The 19,878-nt window shown below is 42.7% G+C and overlaps 1 protein-coding gene across 7 annotated transcripts in view; it reads right to left on the reverse strand.

Moving 5' to 3' along the window:
- MOBP (myelin-associated oligodendrocyte basic protein) overlaps positions 1 to 13,947 on the reverse strand; it is a 31,120-nt gene extending 17,173 nt beyond the window's left edge. For 2 of the 7 annotated variants that reach the window (XM_005860411.2, XM_005860413.2), the window contains exons 1-4: positions 13,739 to 13,946; positions 10,115 to 10,208; positions 1,046 to 1,255; positions 466 to 735 (exon numbers count right to left, since the gene is read on the reverse strand). In XM_005860411.2, coding sequence (XP_005860473.1) covers positions 466 to 735; positions 1,046 to 1,251 — 476 coding nt within the window. In that variant the 5' untranslated portion in view covers positions 1,252 to 1,255; positions 10,115 to 10,208; positions 13,739 to 13,946. Of the gene's footprint in view, positions 1 to 420; positions 736 to 1,045; positions 1,256 to 10,114; positions 10,209 to 11,011; positions 11,031 to 13,738 lie in introns of those variants that run through there. The other 5 variants (XM_014534915.1, XM_014534914.1, XM_014534912.1 and 2 more) reach the window with 5 other exon arrangements.
- Between the last annotated feature and the right edge of the window lie 5,931 nt (positions 13,948 to 19,878).

Here is a 19,878-nt window from a genome sequence, read left to right on the forward strand (position 1 = left end):
TGTGTGTGTATATATATATATATATATGAATGAGATTAACATTAGATGAAGTGTGTCGGGAGGAAGGATAGACAAAATGGCTGAACCTCTGCTTTACACATACCCAGATATTCCTTAGAGTGACCATTTCTCCTTTCTCCGAGGCACAGGAATCCAGACTCTCATCTACTCAATCTGTTACTGTGGTCAATACTCTGAACCAATAAATTAATCACTTCCAGTTCCAGTAGACCAAGGAAACCATGGGAACTGCCATCTGAAGTATTGTGTCGATGGCATGTATAAGGAAAGCAGAAGCCACACTAGGTCTTTCAAACAGAGGGGATTTAATGCAGGGAACTGACGGCAGAGGTTTGGAAAGGCTGAAGGAGGGCCCTTGAGATACCCAGGTATTAGTAAACACAGGAAGCAGCTACTAACCTTAGGGCTGGGGGAACACAAGGGAAGAGATGGTGTTACCAGAACCTAGAAGCTTTGATGGGGGACCCCCCACGGCTGGTGCCTGGCCCTCTGATGGGGCTGCTGCGTGGCGGCTGCTTGGACTTCTGAGGGGGGCGCTGCTTGGCTGGTGGTGGTCGGACCTCTGGACGGGGTCGTGGCTGACGCTCAGACCTTGGAGGGGACCGTGGCTCAGACCTCGGAGGGGACCGTGGCTTGGCTGGTGCTCTGACCACCGCGGGGGGTGCAGCTGGCTGAATCTTGGGCCTCTGGGGGGACGGTGCACGGCGCCTGGTTCTGAGAGGGCCAAAAGAAGCTGGAGGCTGGAGCCATGGCTCTCTTCTGCTGCTTAAGGGATGCTGACAGGAGCTGGAATCAGGGAGGCAGGCCCTGCTCCCCCTCCCACCTTCCAGTCTCCCTCTAGCACCTTCCAATGGCAGAACCTAACCCGGATCCGACTGTCAGGGGACTGGGGGAAGAGCCGCTTGCAGAGTCCCAGCCCCAGCATCACAGAGTAGAGTAGAAAGATAGGGGTACGGAGGTGGGGGGGGGGGCTTGGAGCTGAGAGACGACAGGCCAACACCCAGCCCAGGTGCTGACCCCTTACCTGGTCCTCTGGCAGGCACAGCAGATCCAGTCCTCTTCTTTCTTCTGGTAGAAGCAGCCACTTTTGCAGATGCTGTATTTCCGATCCACAATCTCACGTTTGGAGTTGAGGAAGGTGAATGGCGGGCAGCAACGTATGCTGAACTGCTCAGAAAACTTCTGGTTCTTGGAGAGTCTGGGACCCTCCTTACTCGTTTTCTGACTCATCTCACTGGAAGTCATCCATGCAGGGGGGGGTGGGGAGACAGAAACAGCAGGGCAGGTGAGAGAGTGTTCTACTCAGGGAACGCACCCCTGCTACTCCCAGAGCTGTCTTATGCAACAAAAACCTGAAATAGCAAGTTCCTACCCAAGTATGGAGAACAACTAAATTAAGGTTTGATTAATTTTTGTGTATTTTTTGTTTTCTGGAAATGGACTCTTTTTCCCATATGTTTAATGATCCATTTAAGATAGAAAAAGATTTTTTTTTAATTTTTTAAAAATATATTTTATTGATTTTTTACAGAGAGGAAGGGAGAGGAATAGAGAGTTAGAAACATCGATCAGCTGCCTCCTGCACACCCGCTACTGGGGATGTGCCCGCAACCAAGGTACATGCCCTTGACTGGAATCAAACCGGGGACCCTTCAGTCCACAGGCCGTCGCTCTATCCACTGAGCCAAACCAGTTAGGGCAGAAAAAGATATTACAAAGCCAAACATTACTGAGCACCTAGTGTATGGTGGTTGCTTTATAGACGTCACCTCATTGTTTTAACATATGGCACTGTCAACAAACTAAAGATGAGAGAAGCTAAGAAACATGACCAAGTTCATAAAGCCTGTGAGAGGCAGACAGAGGATTTGAACCCATGCCTCTCTGACTCCAAAATCCTGTGCCCTTTGACCAGGCCCAGCACTATCTGTGCTCCCTGTGCTCAGCCCTTCTCTCCCAGCAGCAGAGGGCCAGGCGCTGGGCCCAGACTGGACTTTGGGGGACTGAGATGGGCCCAGAGAAGGGATAGTCTGCATAGATGTGCATGGGTCCTGGGCTGAAAAAGACTGGAAGTTGGGGAAAGAGCTCAATGAAGAAGGAAAGGTAGAGAACGGCATTTGGAGACCTCGCACAGTATGCATATGCAGCAAGGACTTCCCCAGCAAGCAAGAAAGCTCACAGTGGGGAACTAGAATGTAAACTCAGAGAGGGTCCTGAAAGCAGATGACAGACAGGTGCTTCCCTCTGTTCCTCCACCACCTGGCCTTAGCAGGTTTTAAAATCTACACTCACTGTTGAAAATAAAATATTTTGGATGAATGGAAATAATAAAAATTCTGCCCAGCTGGTGTGGCTCAGTTGTTGAATGTCAACCTGTGAACCAGGAGGTCACGGTTCGATTCCCAGTCAGAGCACATATAGTTACAGCCCCCTTTATAGTTTATATATTTTCATCTTCTCTCATTTTTCTTGATTAATCTTGCCAGAAGTCATCTCCTTTATATTCTTTTCAGAAACAAACTCCTGGTTTTCTTGCTTATCTTTGCTTTTTCTTTTTTCTAGTTCATGAATTTCTGTATGCATTTATTATTTCTTTTCAGTTTTCTTTACTTTTATGCTCTTGTTCTATTTCTCTATTCTTGAATCAAATGCTTCTCACATAGGCATTTATGACTGTAACTTTTCCATTAAATACAATTTTAGTTGTATATCACAAGTATTAACATAAATCATTTTCACTTCATTTTAAATATGGATGAGTTCTTTGATTCATCAATTCTCTTTAAAAATCTGTTCCTGGACTCTTGAACACTGTACACCTTTACATGAGACAATTCCTTCTCAAAGTGGACAAGAGTATAGGGAACCTGAAAGTCCTCATGGCAAGGAGGAAGGGGTGGCTGGTCTAGGTCATGTCCTCTTCTGCTAGACTCTGCTACAGGGTACCTGTGGTCTCACCTGGCCCCTGGCATGAATGACACATTACCACTTACCACTTAACCCCACCAAAGCCACTGGTCCCTACTCAGCAGCCTCCTATTGTGATCCAGCTGTCCTCTCAGCCCCTACACATCCACTCCAGGTAACTTCCAGTTCCCACGCATGCCATGCACTATATATGGGGAATCAAGAGCCCTTTCTTGGGGCCATTGGCCTAGACAACACCCCCTAGCCCCCCCAAAAAGCTGTGTACTCACTCAGGGGATGAGGGCAGGCATCCTCCAAGGGCCTGCAATCTGCCCCCACTATTCCTGTTGAAGTGTGTCAGTAGGACCCACCACACATACTTTCAAATCTGTCTGGACGTTTCTACACCATATCATACCCCCGCCCTGATCTTGAGGTTTCATCTGAAGAAAAGGGAGAACATGGCTGTCTGCCTCCTTCAGTTTCTCTCTCCCCCATGAATGTGCTCCACAGTACACAGAATTCTTCCACAAACTCACCAGGTGGAAAAGGCTTGAGCAAAGGAGGCCATGCTCCTTCCCAGGCCTTTCCTTCCCTTTCCCCAACTCCTTCCTATACATGGCTATCACTTCTCACTGAAACCACACGGCCACCCTCTCTGCCTTCAAGTGGTTGGGAATGATTGTAAGGAAAAGATGGAAGTAACCAGAAATTGGCATTTTCATAGAACAAGATGAAATGTCTAGCATTAAAAGCACTATTACTTCAAAACATGAAGAATTAACTTCAAGTGCTTAAAATATTTATAAATTTTTAATGAATTTCTATTAGATCTTGCCTCCATTTCACAATGTAATATTTATTCTCTGAAAATCAAAGCCCTTGAGAGCAATAAAAGCAGTTAACCTTTCATTTTCTGAGAGGAGACAGAAATATAGTTACAGTAATAATGCATGAATATGGGTGAAAATAGTAAATGGAATTTTACTGACTGGTAAGCATAGGGAGGCAGCTGGGATACGTGATTTTTTAAAAAACCAGACTTAATTTTGCATATTACACAGAATCAGGGAATGGTCTTTCAAGACATTGCCAGAACAGAAAGAGTGAAGCATCCGTAACTCTATATATTTCTTAAAACCAGACTAGCTTATTAAAGGCGAGAATATGGGCAAGGGAATCCTAGCATTTTTATAAAAACACAATGTAAGCAGTAAGGCTTTGACTTTATTTAATTATTAATATTCTTATACTTGATTAATTATGGAAATATTAGGTAGCTATTTGAAGAACAACTGAATATTAGGCAGCCATTTTTAAAGATGCTTATGAAGAGATTTTGCTGACATAAGAAAATATTTCTGTAATATCAAGTGAAGGCAGCAGGAAGCTAGACTATTTCTTTTTTTAATATTTTTTTTTATCGATTTCAGAGAGGAAGGGAGAGGGAGAGGGAGAGAGAGTTGGAAACATCAATGATGAGAGAGAATCATTGATTGGCTGCCTCCTGCACACCACCTACTGGGGATTGAGCTTGCAACCCGGGCATGTGCCGTTGACCAGAATCAAACCTGGGACCCTTCAGTCCGCAGGCCAATGCTCTATCCACTGAGCTAATCCAGCTAGGGCTAGACTATTCCTTGTATGTCATCAACTCCAGGGTCCAGCTGCAGCCAGTTGAGAGTCAGAGGCTGACCACATCAAGAGGGCTCCCAGCTTCCTCAGACACCTCCAGAGGTAGCCCTCTCATCAGGGTCTAGGACAGAAGCCAGGGTGGCCTCGGCAGGAAAGAGACACACACCGAGACCCTGCCTTGAATAGATGAGACACTGATGCTCTGGAGACTTCGAGCAATCTTAGGCCTAATTTTCAGGCTGGCAAAGACTCTCTGAATTGTTGGTGGGAGCTATTAAGACAGTTGTGACCACAGTGGACCCACTGACAGTGGAGGCCAGGTGACATATGCAAAAAATATACACAGAAAAAGACGGAAGGTAAATGCAATAGTAACACTCAGCCATTCATTCAAATACTATTGAGTGCCTACTAAGTGCCAATTGTGAATAAGACAAAGTAGGTGCCTGTACTCACGGAGCTTGGGGTACAGTGAAGGGGACTCTAACAGATCATATTATGAACAAGGTAGTCAATGTCTAACTGAAGTGTGATTAAACTCCTGGGTGCTAGGAGTGAGTATAGCAGTGAAATAAATTTAGACTGAGGAGCTCGGGGAGGATTCCTGAAGAAGAAACATTTAACTTGAGACCTAAAGGATACGTGGGAACCACCCAGTGTAGGGGAGGAGAGAGTTGCAGACAGAAGGCCCTGAGACTTGAGGTGCTGAGGAAACCACAGAAGGGGGCACGGCTGAATATCATGTGGGCCAGACAGCCCAGGGCCTTGATGGTGAGCTAATGAATAGGAAGAATGGGAAGGCACGGAAAGGTCTTGACCAGAGGAGGTCAATCTTCCTATTCATGTTCCGGGAAGATCACTCGGGCTTCTGGCAATGGAGATCAGGAGGCAGAAGGGGAAGCGAGAAGACCAGTGAGGTAGGATAGGAAATTCACCTAGGGCAGTGGCAGTGAAGGTGGATCTTGGAAGTAAGACTTAAGGATGGATTGGATGTAGAGTCCATTGGAAAGGGCAGGGCAAGGAAGACAGCCAGGCTTTCGGCCTGAGCAAACGCCTAATAGAGCAGTTTACTGAGATGGAGGAGATAGGGGGTATAGTGGGACATTCATTTATTCAACAAATATTAATTGAGCATCCACTTTGTGTCGAATATATTAAAGCTGAGATGCTTATGAGGATCTAGTGCTGATGACTGGTCTGTAGTAGAAACATTGGCCTAGGCCTCAAAATTGCTAAGGACCAGAGTATAACATGAGCAAGGAGCTAGGCAGGAAGACCAACAATGGACAGGGCTTGCAGATGGATTAATGGCAGGCAGGAAAGAAGAACAAACAGGATTTCTCCAAGGGGGCATTTTATAATGGAAAATAGATGAACTACTCAAAAGAGAGACAAAAATGGGAATAGATCAAAGACCCCAATTAGAATAATAACAGCAAATACATGTCAGGAGATACAAGCCAGACACATTTCAAAGACTTCACATATTCAATTCATTTAATCCTCACAACCTCACAATAGCCCTGTTTTTGCACATGAGAAAGCTGAAGACATACAGCTAGTAAGCGGAGGCCCCAAGATCTCAACCAAGGCAGACTGGTCACTATTTCTAATCTTGACACTATGCGGTTTCTAACAGTAGACATGAAGAGGAGAGAAGCAAATCAAAGATGATTTAATAGAACAAAAGATACTACAAAGCTGCAAGTTAAAAGAGCTGTACCAGCAGAGAAGAAAATATATGAACACATAAAAACATAAGGTGCTAATAACCAGAATGTTTACAGAAAAAAACTACATTAAAAAAAAACAACAGGCAAATAATAGAAAAAGATGAATCTATAAAAGCCAGTTATCATATACCAATAGGCTTAAGTCTGTAAGATTAAAAGAAAGAGAAATAAAAGCAAAGAAATGTCAATTCGTGCCAACTCCGACTGGCCCAAAAAAGAGGGGATGACATTAGCAAAGAACGGGGAAAAGGCTGCCAATCAGTGTGTCGGGGAGTGGGGGGGTGGGGGGGGTGGTTAGCAGCATTCAACTAACAAGGACTGGGCTGGAGCTGGGTTCAATGAACCATCCAGGCTGCAAGCCCTGGGCTGTCAGAAGGATGCCTCCGACTTCCAGCAAATGAGGAGTGCACACGGATGCTCTGACCAGGAGCTATTTTTGGAATAAAAATTAGAGGTTCAAAAGTTTCCCTTCATGCCTAGGTTTCCTCCACCTACCACATCCTTCCGAAGGCTGCTCAGCCCCAACTCCTCTGCTATGAAAAACACAATCACCACAAAGCAAATTCATTCTACTTCCACCACCTCCATCAGAACCTGTAAGAGTTTCCAACACCTTGCTAACTCTCTCAGGCCAGGAGCTAATGCTTTCCTCCAAGTGCAGATGTACACAGTGAAAGACAATGGCTGCCGTGTGGATCAGTCCTCAGCAGCAAAAACACATCTAGGCCCTGGCTGGTTTGGCTCAATGGATGGAGCGTCGGCCTGCAGACTGAGGGGTCCCGGGTTCGATTCCAGCCAAGGGCACATGCCTGGGTTGCAGGCTCGATCCCCAGTGGGGGGCGTGCGGGAGGCGGCCGATCAATGATTCTCTCTCATCATTGATGTTTCTCTCTCCCCCTCTCCTTTCCTCTCTAAAATCAATAAAATATATTTTTTAAAAAAACACATCTAGGAAGTAAACTTTGCAACTACCACATGCTGTCTCTAAGGATATCTTTATCCATTTGTCCTTGTTTATCCATTTGTATCCTTGGCAACCAAAATGTTTACAAATTAGTACAATGAATGTTGAACAGATTATTGTTTGGAAGCCAGTTCCAGGTAAGGAAACGCCATACAGGTGTTTATTTTGAATCAGAGTGCTTTTCCCCAGAGAGCAGCGTCTTGTCAAAACCCAAAACTGATTTGAGGACCTTTGGGGGCTGTGAAAATAGGATCCTGACTGTCTTGGGGTTGACAACCTACTTGGGAGACAAAACAACACCCTCACTGCTTTCTTTGGCTCCGGCAACAAGGATAAATTAAAGCAGTGCAAGGACCACACTGCTCAGTCAGCTCTCTCACAGACTTGTGCAAAAGACCGTTCTGACTGAACAAACACTGCCTGACTCGGGCTATTCTAGAAAGAGAATACGTGTGACCCCCGGTGGGTATCCTTCGCACACAGCCAATATATCTGGCAAATCTTTTAGGAATAAAAACCTTGCTCATTATAGTGAAGCCAGATAAACATGTAAGAAGTAATTTTCTGAATACAATTTTAATGACATTGTTTTTGTTACATCTAAAATTATACAATACATTGTTTTTTACCTTATGGAATGTGAATTTGCACTAGAATGGTATGTGGATAAATAATTCCAAAATTTTCTACAGATGGGGTAAATGGGTCCAGGAAATGGAACCAAAGGTATGATTTGTCTCCTTGTTTGTCATTTCCTCTCCTCAAAAATTTCAGAGGCTCTCCCCAGTTACAGAGCAAAGTCCTTGCTTCTTAGTGAATATAGCACTAAGATGCCTCCTGTCCACCTTGCCCTTTTATCTCTCACAACCACTCCTCTGTGTTATAGGTCAGAAAAATCCTGCTTGTGTGGTGAACGTCTATTCATCCTCAACAACCCAGCTGAGGTCTCACCTCATTAAAGGATGCACCCACTTTGGGGCTGTCTCTGTGACTTTTGCATATACTTCCACTGGTGGGCATGCCCCACTGGAAGAGTGTGGCTGCATGTCTGGGATCCCAGCTTGAACTCTTTGAGAGAAGGGCTTCTGTCTGAATCCCCAGGGCTCTGCTGTGCCCTCTACCCTTTGAATTGAGTATCTTTACAATCCTCTGGGGTGTTATGTAGAACTCAGGTGGCTTTGGCTAGACTCTCAGCATGGTTATTTTAAGAATTAAAGTTTTAATGTAAGTGCTCTCTCCGTAGACAATATTATTTTTTCAATGTGTGCTTAGTTTTATAATCATTTGTCTTTCTTAATCTGTTTGTGATTTTAAAAATATGAAAATGATGGGGTTTTGAATGTACTCCCACATAAGTAAACAAATCCTCTCTGGTAATTTTTCCTGGATAAAGGAGAGGCAAGCAATCATCCAGATTTGCATTTGTTTATAGAAAAACCTAAGTGTCAGTGTGGCCTATAGTCTGGGCAGGGGGCAAAGGGAAAGAACCTGGATTACCTTCTGGGCTGGTTGATTACTTTGCCTTGGGTTTTCCAAGGGCATCAGTCTCAGGGAGATGAAGAGACCAGGCCAGAGACAAGCTAAGATATGCACTGGATTGCTGACCACCCCTTTCGTTATTTTGTGTCCAAGGCCATTATCTGAGTCATCCAATGGCAGTTACATTTGTAGACTTCCTTGGTTGGATAAAATGCCACTTATCCTTGTAATTTATATACCTCCATCTTTATATTTACTATGTTATATTGAAATTATCCATCTATTCAAAAAAAACCAGAGGAGGAGTCAAGGGGGACTCCAAGGTATATAGTTTTGAGTGACTAGGTGGGCAGTGGAAGCATCTGCTGGAGGAGAAGGTTTGGGGGAAGAAGCACAATCATGAGTTCAGTTTTAGATGCAGTGGAGTTGAGGCGTTAGAGGGGCATCTAGATGGAGACGTCAAGTGGAAAGTTCAGAGGAGACGTCCGGGCGGGAGATAGAATCTGAGAGTTGTTGGAGTGTAGGTGGCAATGAAGCCTTGATGGATGGAATTGTCTTGGTGGCAGAATGCTGGGTGAGAAGAGAGTATAACTGTGCTGTAGGACACCCCCACATTTACAGGCTAGGTGGAGGAGGAGTGATTGGCAAGGAATAAAGAGAAAAGTCGGAGAGGAAGGAGGGACACTGGGACAGATGAGCACGGTAGCCAAAGGGAAGGAGTGTTTCAAAAGAGGAAGTAGTCAACTTTGTAGGAAGATTCTGAGACACTGTGGTGTGATATGAGGATATAAAGAGTACATTAGATTAAGAGACATGAAAGTAATTGGTGACTTTAGCAAGAATTGTTGCCATGGAATGTTTAAAACAGAAACTGGATTAGAGGATTTGTGGAGGGCCAGAGTTTGAGAATGAAGGGGAAGAGAGTCGTGGAAGCTAGGAAGTGAGTGGATTCCCAGTTTAGTAGGGTGCCTAACATAGTAAGTTGAAAGAAAGGAAGGTCATGAATGAGACCCTAGATGTTTGCACTACTTGAATTACAGAGGAGGTAGTTTCAAGTATTGGCAAGCTCCACAGTGTGCCAATGAATGGATGAGGCAGAGTGTACAGTACATGGGTTTGACAAAGGTAGACAAATGGTGGCTTAGGTCATAGTGTCTTGATGCACAGACATAGGGTTTTTCCCCCAAAATTTCTACTCCCCAAACCTAGAATACTATGAAGCACCTGGAATAGTTTTTAAAAGTGTTTAACTCCTATTAAAAATTGGATTGTTCAGTTTTTTGCTGATTCTGCATTCTACTTGAACTTTCTGAACTCGTGATCATTATTAGCAATCTAGGTCAGGTCCCAAAGAGTGTAAGAGATTCACTGGTACCTGTATTTTCATCCGTACACATCTGGTGATTAGGTCTCTGTTATGAGCTTGTCTTGGTATCATTTGTTTCTTCTTTTTTTTTTTTTTTCTTTTCCTAAAAGTGAAGTAGCAGAATGTGTTCTGGTTACTTAGGTTGTAGTTAATTCGAGTGCGTTGTGCACAGAGCTTCACTCTCACATTCTGCATCAGATTCCTGACTTTTAAATGCTGTTGCTCCAGAGTCTAAACGCTGCTCTTTCCCCTATGTCCATTCATGCCACATGTGGACCCTAACTAGGGATTAACTATATTCTTCTATTTCCTGTATCTTGATGCTCTGGCATCTGGGGCCTTGCAGTTCCTGGAAAGATTGCCCCTCAAGGCTAATTAATTCTAGATACAGCAAAGGACTCCCCTGTTCAGAGTGCCTTTTATATGCAAACCAACCAATCCAGAGCCTAAGCACACCAACTACCATTTTTATTTTTTTATCAAACTGTCACAGATTGAGCCAAAATTCCTATATCCTAATCATCCCAGGGCCAAGTACCAGATGACTCAGGTCAACTCTACACTCGAGTCCCCCATTGAACTTATTTAAACTTGCCCATCCTAAACCTGATTACCCTGACTGGCTCATTCATACCTGTACAAAGGTACAATAAAGTCTCTTGCTCATGCCTTCCTAGCCCCTTCTGGCTCCTGGCAGATTCTAGTGCTTCCCCATTTAGCCCTCCATGATCTGGCATGCCCTCTCCTCTTGGGAACTGTGAGTAACAAACTATCTTTTCATTTAAAAAAAAAAAATTTTTTTTTTGAGAGAGAGTTTAGAGAAACATCAGTATGAGAGTGAAACATCTATTAGCTGCCTCCTGCACACTCCCTACCAGGGATCGAGTGCACAACCTGGGCCCTGACCTGGAATCGAACCACAGAACCAGCAACCTTTCGATGCACAGGAGCCACACCAGCCAGGGTAACAAACTATCTTTTCAATGGCAGTCGTCTGATTTGCTGGCCTCACCAAACCTAAACAAAAACAAAATCCCAGGTACATTTTAAAATATATTGGTCCCTTAACCACAGCTAACACCAGGTTTTACCTAATGCATTGTAACAGAAGCACCAGAATCCAGATGGCCTTCACAGCCAAGCAAGACGTCACTCCTGGAGTCCATGCGATGGTACCTAATCCTCGGGTTGACTGTCTTCAGACTGTGGAAAGCAACTCAACTCCCAGCCACAAGACTCTCCTGGCCTTCAAGCCTTCCATGTCCTGACCCCAATTTTTTTGACTAAGTGTGAGGAGGCCCTTATTTTCCACCCCAGGATGGCTCATCACAGGAACACATAATCCTTCAAGTAGAAAACACTTTCTCCAACTCCAGGATGACTTTTACAGCTCAGATAAGGCAATTATAACAGCAAATGCTACATTTTCTCAAAAGCTGGGTTCCTCAACATTAAATAGCACCATGTGCAGAATCCCAAAGTTCTAACCTAATTTCATATTTAGAAAAAAAATATTTATCTACCTAATCCAGGGAATAGTCCTGTGAAAGCCATAATACATTCACTTAACTACAAAGATCATATAACAAACTAATCAACTCCCCCTCACTCAGATTTATGATAACATCAGAGTTTTTGAGGGGGGGAGGATGCTTTATATTTGTGTATCTAAAGAATCTATTTTAAGAATAATAAAACTGCCAGCCACCTCCAAACAGTGTTCCCACTTACGAGCAAACAAATGAAAGTTCCTTTTACCAGACACCCTGTCAACGTGCTGAAGGCGGCCAGCGAGCCTGGAGCGGCTCGTCAGGACAGCTCTTATCGAACTGTATCTGTTTTCAGCAGATGGTTTTGCTTAGAAAGAAATGATCACATTTATGACACTCATACTCACAGAGTAGCAGACATGAATCCAACACACACAAAGAATCTAGATTAAATACCTCACCATACACCTATCAAGTTCATGTACACATCATTGTAATTACCATTTATAAGTAAGGGACAGCACTTACACACTTTTGGTGAATATTGGGAATTATCAGAAAAAAGCCCTGGATTTTTAATTTTTTTCACTTTCTTGTAATTTTAGGTACTCATTTAAAATCCTAGTAACCACTAGATAAACAACATCTTGAATTAAAAATTTGTACAATCAGATGTAAGTGTGAATTTGGATATGTATGATCTATAATGCAAGCATAGTCCTTCCAAACTTCATAACCTGGACCTAATCATGAGAAAACATCAGACCAAACCCCAAGTGAGGGACATTTAACAAAATGACTCCTTACCCTGGCCAGTGTAGAGCATTGGCCCGTGCACCCCAGGGGTCCAACTGAGGGTCCGGGTTTGATTCCTGGTCAAAGGAAAGTACGTACATGGGTTGCAGATTTGACCCCAGCCCTGGTAGTCAGGGTACGTGTGGGAGACAACCAGTCAGTGTGTCTCTCTCATATCAATGTCTTCCACTCTCTCTAAAATCCTCAGGTGAGGATTATCAAAATAATAATAATAATAATAATAACTCCTCAAAATAATAACTAGTCGAAGCATGAAAGAGAATGACTGTCTTGGGTACTGTTCCAAAGTAATGGAGACTAAAGGACATGGCCACTAAAGGGGATGCATGATCCTAGACTGATTTCTGGAATAACTGGTGAAATCTAGTTGTCTGCAGAGTAGATAATAGTATTTTCTCCATGTTAATTTTTTTATTTTGATCACATCTGTAATTTAATTTCAAATGGCTCAGAAAAAAATAATATGTATATGCGTATACAGAGAAAGAAAGGATAATAAAGCAAATGTAGTAACCTGTCAGCATTTGAGTAACCTGAATTTTTGTACTGCTTGTGATTTTTCTGTAAACATGAAATAATTTTTGTAATCCACTCACCAAGCCATTCTCCTGCTCTTCTGAATAAACATAAAATAGCATCGCTGCACATCTGACAATAGTCTGTTTTCTGCCTCCCGGATTTATTCATGTAGCATTAAAAATTGTTTCCCCCATGTTCTTCCTAGAACTTTAGCCAAGTTCGTAACTTTATTCCCCTGACACATAATCTTTTCTTTCCTTTTTCTATCAACCACAAAACTGAAAATAAAAAGAAACACCTCTGTGATTTCTGAAATTCTGTTCAAGACAAAGCACGGATGTCTTTCCATTTAAGTTTTCTAGGGAACAAACGTTCTTCCAAGATTGGGGCTTTGCTGTCCATCCCCTTCTCCCACACACACATAAACCCGGCTGTATAAAGGAAAGCGTTGTTCCTAGATAAGAAAAATTCATTTCAAATCATGATAAATTATAAAAGGAGAGAAAAAGCAGCAGCCAATAGTGCTGTTGGTCTAGCTCCAGAAACAGGGGGCTTTAGACCGGAATCTGAGTTAGGGTCCAGTTTCCAGGCATTTGCCAGAACATTCCAGGAGGGCCCTCTGCCCACATCAGAACAGCCTCGGTGTCCTCTGTGCTTGCGTTCTCCCTCCTTTTATGCCCTCCCACTCCTGGCAGCTATTCCAGGTTTCCCCTGGGACACAGTGAAACGGCCCATACACAAATGCACACTCGCCACTGGAGACGAAGTACAACATGAAGTAAGATGAAAACCAACGGAATCCCCTTACCTTCAAGTAGCAGTTGTGTGAAACAGGTTCCTCGTCTGTACCAGGCGCCTGAGAGGGTGAGGCTGCTCAATGCATGCGGAATATATAGGGAGGGATTATATATCCGGGTTTTTCATTACACAAGGTGTTTTTGATGGGTTCTCAGCCAAGATTCACTTAAAAACAAAAGCTACACAAAGACTACAAAAAGGCCACACAAAGTTTCAACAAAAGGCTAAAGAAAGAGCAAACAAAAGCCAAAGAAAGTTTAAACAAAGAGTGAAACAAAGACAACACAAAGGCCAAACAAAGACGAAAACAAAGACTGAAACAAAGGGCAAAAGAAAATCTAAACAAAAGCTAAGTTACAACCACATTACACACAAACACACACATACACAGTCACAAACCATATCTACACGTCAGCCCCACACGCTCATATCCCAGTCTCCCACCTCTCACATCCCACATAACACCCCATTCCAACGCCCTCACCAAGGCTCTCTCCATACTCACTTTCCCCAAATCAAACCACACACCAACTCACTCCACCAAACCACACACCAACTCACTCCACCAAACCACACATGCTTCTGCCAACGTGGCAACCACCACAGCAATCATCCCAGCTCCCACCGCGCTATACCTCACCGCACATGCCACAAGCCAAACCCACAAGCGACGAACAGAGTTGGAATCACACTGACAAATCCCTGCCTTTGGAATCTCTTTCCACACTCTACTCAGAGTAAACACGCACCCTCCCTAACACTCCCTACATACACAAACATGCATATATACACACATCCAAGACTAGCATGCATACATGCATGCCCTCACACAATTTAGCAACCTGAGTGTAGTTACTACTGAGATTAGATCTGGATTATTCTATAACAATTACCAATTACGTTCAAATTCATGAAAACTTAAAAAAAATCTATGATAGATGATTTCTGTAAATTAAGAATCTCATTTAATTAACACTTCAGTCTTGGACATGGCATTTTCTTATCATTTTCCTGGAGTTTGGGGGTTACGCCATTGAATCCTGTAACTGTGCCTCGGTTAAATGTCATGGATCCACCCTACCTGGTTTGGCTCAATGGATAGACCATCGACCTGGGGACTGAAGAGTCTCAGGTTCAATTCCGATCAGGGCACATGCCTGGGTTGCAGGCTGGAACCCTAGTAGGGGCATGCAGGAGGCAGCTGATCCATGATTCTCATCATTCATGTTTAATCTCTCTCTCCCTCTCCTTTCTTCTCTGAAATAAAAATAAATAAATAAAATAAATGTCATGAATCCTACAACCAGTGCTTTTGCTAAATTTCATTCTATGTGGAGAACTACATACTAATGATTTGAAAGATGAAAGGATATTTCTGAAACTAATCCAACCAGCAGTAGCTTTGTCTCTTGAATTCCCACAACTCCTTGCATGAGAGTGAAATTTACATGTCAACACTGTCATAAAGTTTCTTTCCAGGCTCTTGTCACAGTAATGCGAAAAGAATCATCCTAGGGGACCTTGAGGAGGCGATCCAACAAGACTGAAAACATACCATATAAATCTCATTGCACACTAACTTCATGGCTACTTAAACATTCTTGATCTGTGTAACGAGGTACATACGTCTGCTGGTTGGTTCACTCCTGCTGTGAGGCCAGCACTTTGCCTGTACTGCATGGATGTGCATGAGGGCTCGGGAGCAGAACAAGGTGGCTCAGAGCACGGGCTCTGGAGGACTCAGGGATAGTCACTAAGCCGGTTAAGATGTCACACTGGTTGGAACTGTGCCTGGCACATAGTGCTACATCAGTTAGCTATTGTGGTCTGGCCTTAAAGAAGCTTGCGAAACAGTTGTAAGAACACATTTCCTACTTAGAAAACAACTGGAGATGTTGTCTAAATAGGCTTTTTTTTTTTTTGCACTTCATTTTATTTTTCAGGCTTTTCTTTTGCATTTTATTTTAAAATTGAATTTATTAGGGTGACACTGACTAATAAAACTATATAGGTTTCAGGTGTACAATTCCATAATACAGCATCTATATATTGTACTGTGTGTTCACCAACCCAAGTAAAATCCCCTTCATCACCATTTATCCCCTCTGTACCCTCTTCTTCTCCCCCACCCCCTTTCTCTCTGGTGAATTCAGGTTATTTCAAAAATTCAAGATAGAGTGGGTAGATTATGGAGATAACCTCTTCCCTAAAGGACTCCTCTGCTTCTCAAACCTTTCCAACAAAAGTCCTTACTGGCAAATTTTGTGAAGTTCTGTCTTTGATCTTCTACTCCATGATATACGGAGTGATGCACAATTTATGCAACCGAAGTACGGAGTTCCCACAGAACACTCGTTATGCCATCTCTCTTTACTCCTATTTAAAGTTTGGTGTTTGCCCGTCATGCGGTGGTGTTCTCAGTCCCAGAAAGATAGCGTAGGAGCCACACCTGAGTCAGGAGCAGTTCTTTGAATGGCAGCTTTGTGTTCCACAGAGGGCACCACCTCCTAGAACTTCAAGTGGATTCGTGGCCAAAATTAAATGACTTGCTAACATTACAGATAATTTCTCCACAGAAACTTTGGCTGCCACCGACAATCCCCCCACGTTATGGACTGAATTGTGCCCCCTCCAAATTCACAGGCTGCAGACCTAACTCCCAGACCTTACTTAGAAATGGGTCTTTTCAAAGGTAATCAAGTGAAAATGAGGTTGTTAGGGTGGGTCACTGATGTCCTATAAAAAAAAAAAAAGACATTGGCCCTAGCCGGTTTGGATCAGTGGATAGAGCATCGGCCTGCGGCCTGAAGGGTCCCAGGTTCGATTCCAGCCAAGGGCACATGCCTGGGTTGCGGGCTTGATCCCCAGTAGCAGGTGTGCAGAAGGCAGCCAATCAGTGATTCTCTCTCATCATTGATGTTTCTATCTTTCTCCCTCTCCCTTCCTCTGTGTGAAATCAATAATATATATATATTTTTTTTTAAAAGAAGACATTGGACACAGAGACACTCATGGAGGGGAGTCAATTTGAAGACACATGGAGACGATGGTCATTTACAAGCCAACGAGAGTCATCTGGGACATACCTTCTCTCCAGCCCTCCAGAGGAACCAACCTGCTGACATCTTCTGCTTGGACTTCCAGCCTGGAGAACTGCTGTTTAAGCCACTCAGTGATACTAGGTGGTACTATGTAATGGCAGCCCTAGCAAACGAATACATCAGTTACTGTAACTACTATTTTAATTCATTTTGTTAAGTATTTATCAAAATAATATTTGCACAGTTATAATGCATTAAAAGGCTTATGAGGAGAAACAATAGCCCCTTTTGCACTTTATCCCACTCACCAAAGGCAACACGTTCAACAAATTTTAGCTATTATTCTCTATTTATTTCCATACTGTTAAAAATCCATACAAACAGCTACATATATGCTTACTTATTATAGACTATTGGCTCCCAATTGAGGGTTTAATTTTCTTACAGTCTCCTCTTTTCTCTCCCTCTCCCCTTACCAACTGAATGTAGTTATACCTGTCAATATTTATATTATTATCAATAAGTAAATATCTTTTCTACACAACTTTGTAATCAATTATGATGACTTCATTTCTTTGTACAAATTTGTTTTTCCTGGAGTTAATAATTGTTCTATTTTGCTTTCATTTATTTTAATTTGCTTAGTTTTTTCTCTTTTTTAAATATTCCAACAGACCTGTCAAATAACTATCAATTTTTCAAATATTCCAATCTATCAAATAGCTGTTTACTTCTACTGCCTTCGTAATCTGTGCTCTGGCTCGACTTTTGGACTGGTTGCTCTCAAAGTCTGGTGCGGGACTGAAACTTCCCTGCACTTTCTTGCCGTAAGGATCACCTATGTCGTGGATCCCATGTCATTCTCATTTTTTGTTTGCTCCCTCGTTTTCTGAAGTACACTCTCTAGTGCCGTCATTGGAAAGAGCACGTGTTAAGTGAATTTTGTTTTAGTTCTTGCATACCTGAAAGCTGCTTTATTCTACCCTCACATTTGATTGCCTTGTTGGGTATAGAATTCCAGATTGAAAATTATTCTCCCTCAAAATTGTGGATGCATCATTTTTCCATATTTTTGGAAGAAACAGTATGTGTTGTTCACCTGCCACTTTTAACCAAAAACACAGTAATTGTTTTATTGTAATATAACACGTATGTACTATAGAATTCAAAATTTTAGGCATAAAATGTAGAGCTTTTAAAATATACTTAAGGGTTGTAGAAACATCACCATCAAATTCTCTGACATTTTCATTCCTTTAAAAATAAATCCATACTCATTCACAGTGAAACATACACTATTTTATCTGAGTGTAGAGAGATTCAAGCAGAAAAAGGGCTGGAGGGTATGACATCTTGTTATGGAGATTGGTGAAGGTAAGTATGAAATGAGTGGGTCATTTATAGAGGGAAGTTATCTTAGGAAAGACTCTGACGAGATAAGGACATCTCTATTATTTCACCCTAAAGCAGGGGTCCTCAAACTTTTTAAACAGGGGGCCAGTTCACTGTCCCTCAGACCGTTGGAGGGCCGGACTATAGTTTAAAAATAAACTATGAACAAATTCCTATGCACACTGCACATATCTTATTTTGAAGTAAAAAAACAAAACGGGAACAAATACAATATTTGTATTTGCATGTGGCCCGCGGGCCGTAGCTTGAGGACCCCTGCCCTAAAGCTTCAATGTACATGAAGTCATCCACAATTACAGCATTGTTGTTTAACAAAACCTGTGTCACAATGTGTTGTAAAAATTGGTTTTTTATTTAAAAAACAAAAAACAAGCCAAAGATTTTCAGATTTATGACAAAAATGCTATTTTTTTCCTGTAGAAATATGGAAAAAAATGAGTTTTATGAATAGCTGTAAGAACATTTAATTATTTCAAGGTATATAGTGAATTGGTTGATCAAAACTGAAAGAAACAAACCTAAATGGGTCTTCATTTGTCCTTTAATCCTAACTTTCAGAGCAGATCTGTCTCCATCGAGACTTTGACCTTGATCTTACAGCTTTTTAGCTACAGTCCCCAACTTTGGTAAACAGAAGAATACAGCACCATCTGAGCTGCCAGCAGCTCAGACAAAGCCTCTCTGTGTTCCCAAGCTCCACAGACCCTCTCCCCTCTCCTTCTCCCTCTCCTCTTCCTCTCTCTCCTATCCTCTGCCCAGTCAAAATTGTGAATTGTGTTTGCCAACTAATGACCTGTGGAATAATGTACATTATATTCCTTAATTAAGGAACTGGGCTTTATCCAACTTGCTGTGTTAAAACTCACTCTTGCCCTAGCCAGTTTGGCTCCGTGGATAGAGCTTCGGCCTGTGGCCCGAAGGATCCCAGGTTATATCTGGTCAAGGGCACGTACTGCAGTTGCAGGCTCCTCCCTGGCCCAGGCCCTGGTCTGGGCTCATGCAAGAGGCAACCAATCGATTTTGTTTCTCTCACATCGATGCTTCTGTCTTTCCCTCTCTCTAAAAATCAATGGAAAAATATCCTCGGGTGAGGATTAAAAAAAACACACACAAAAAAAAACACTTACTCTTAAGGTGACATGCCTCTCCTATTCAACTTTCTGAGCCCAATTCATGGATTTTACCCCTGTATCATTACTGTTAGAGAAGAAAAGGGTGGGCACAGGGTAGCAAAATGCAAGGATTCTAGCAAAAGTAGAGACTCAGAACAAAAATGGATCAGTGTACTGTTAAAGAAAACCAGAGCCGAACAGTAATTAAAGGGTTAAAAACAGATTTTATTCAGCTGTTGCAATAGACAGCGGTTCTCAACCTGTGGGTCCGACCCCTTTGGCGGTCGAATGACCCTTTCACAGGGGTCGCCTAAGACCATCCTGCATATCAGATATTTACATGACGATTCATAACAGTAGCAACATTACAATTATGAAGTAGCAACGAAAATAATGTTATGGTTGGGTCACAACATGAGGAACTGTATTTAAAGGGCCAGAAGGTTGAGAACCACTGCAGGCGAAAAAGAGACTTCAGTGTAACACTGGGCTCGGTTCCAAAGACAAACATGGACAAGTGGGGATTGACAGCCCAGGAGCAGGTTGAGGGAGTTGGTGAACAGAAAATTACTAAGAGGAAATAT

Source organism: Myotis brandtii, unplaced genomic scaffold (genome assembly GCF_000412655.1).
Source record: "Myotis brandtii unplaced genomic scaffold, ASM41265v1 scaffold134, whole genome shotgun sequence".
In the NCBI taxonomy this organism is placed as follows: domain Eukaryota; kingdom Metazoa; phylum Chordata; class Mammalia; order Chiroptera; family Vespertilionidae; genus Myotis; species Myotis brandtii.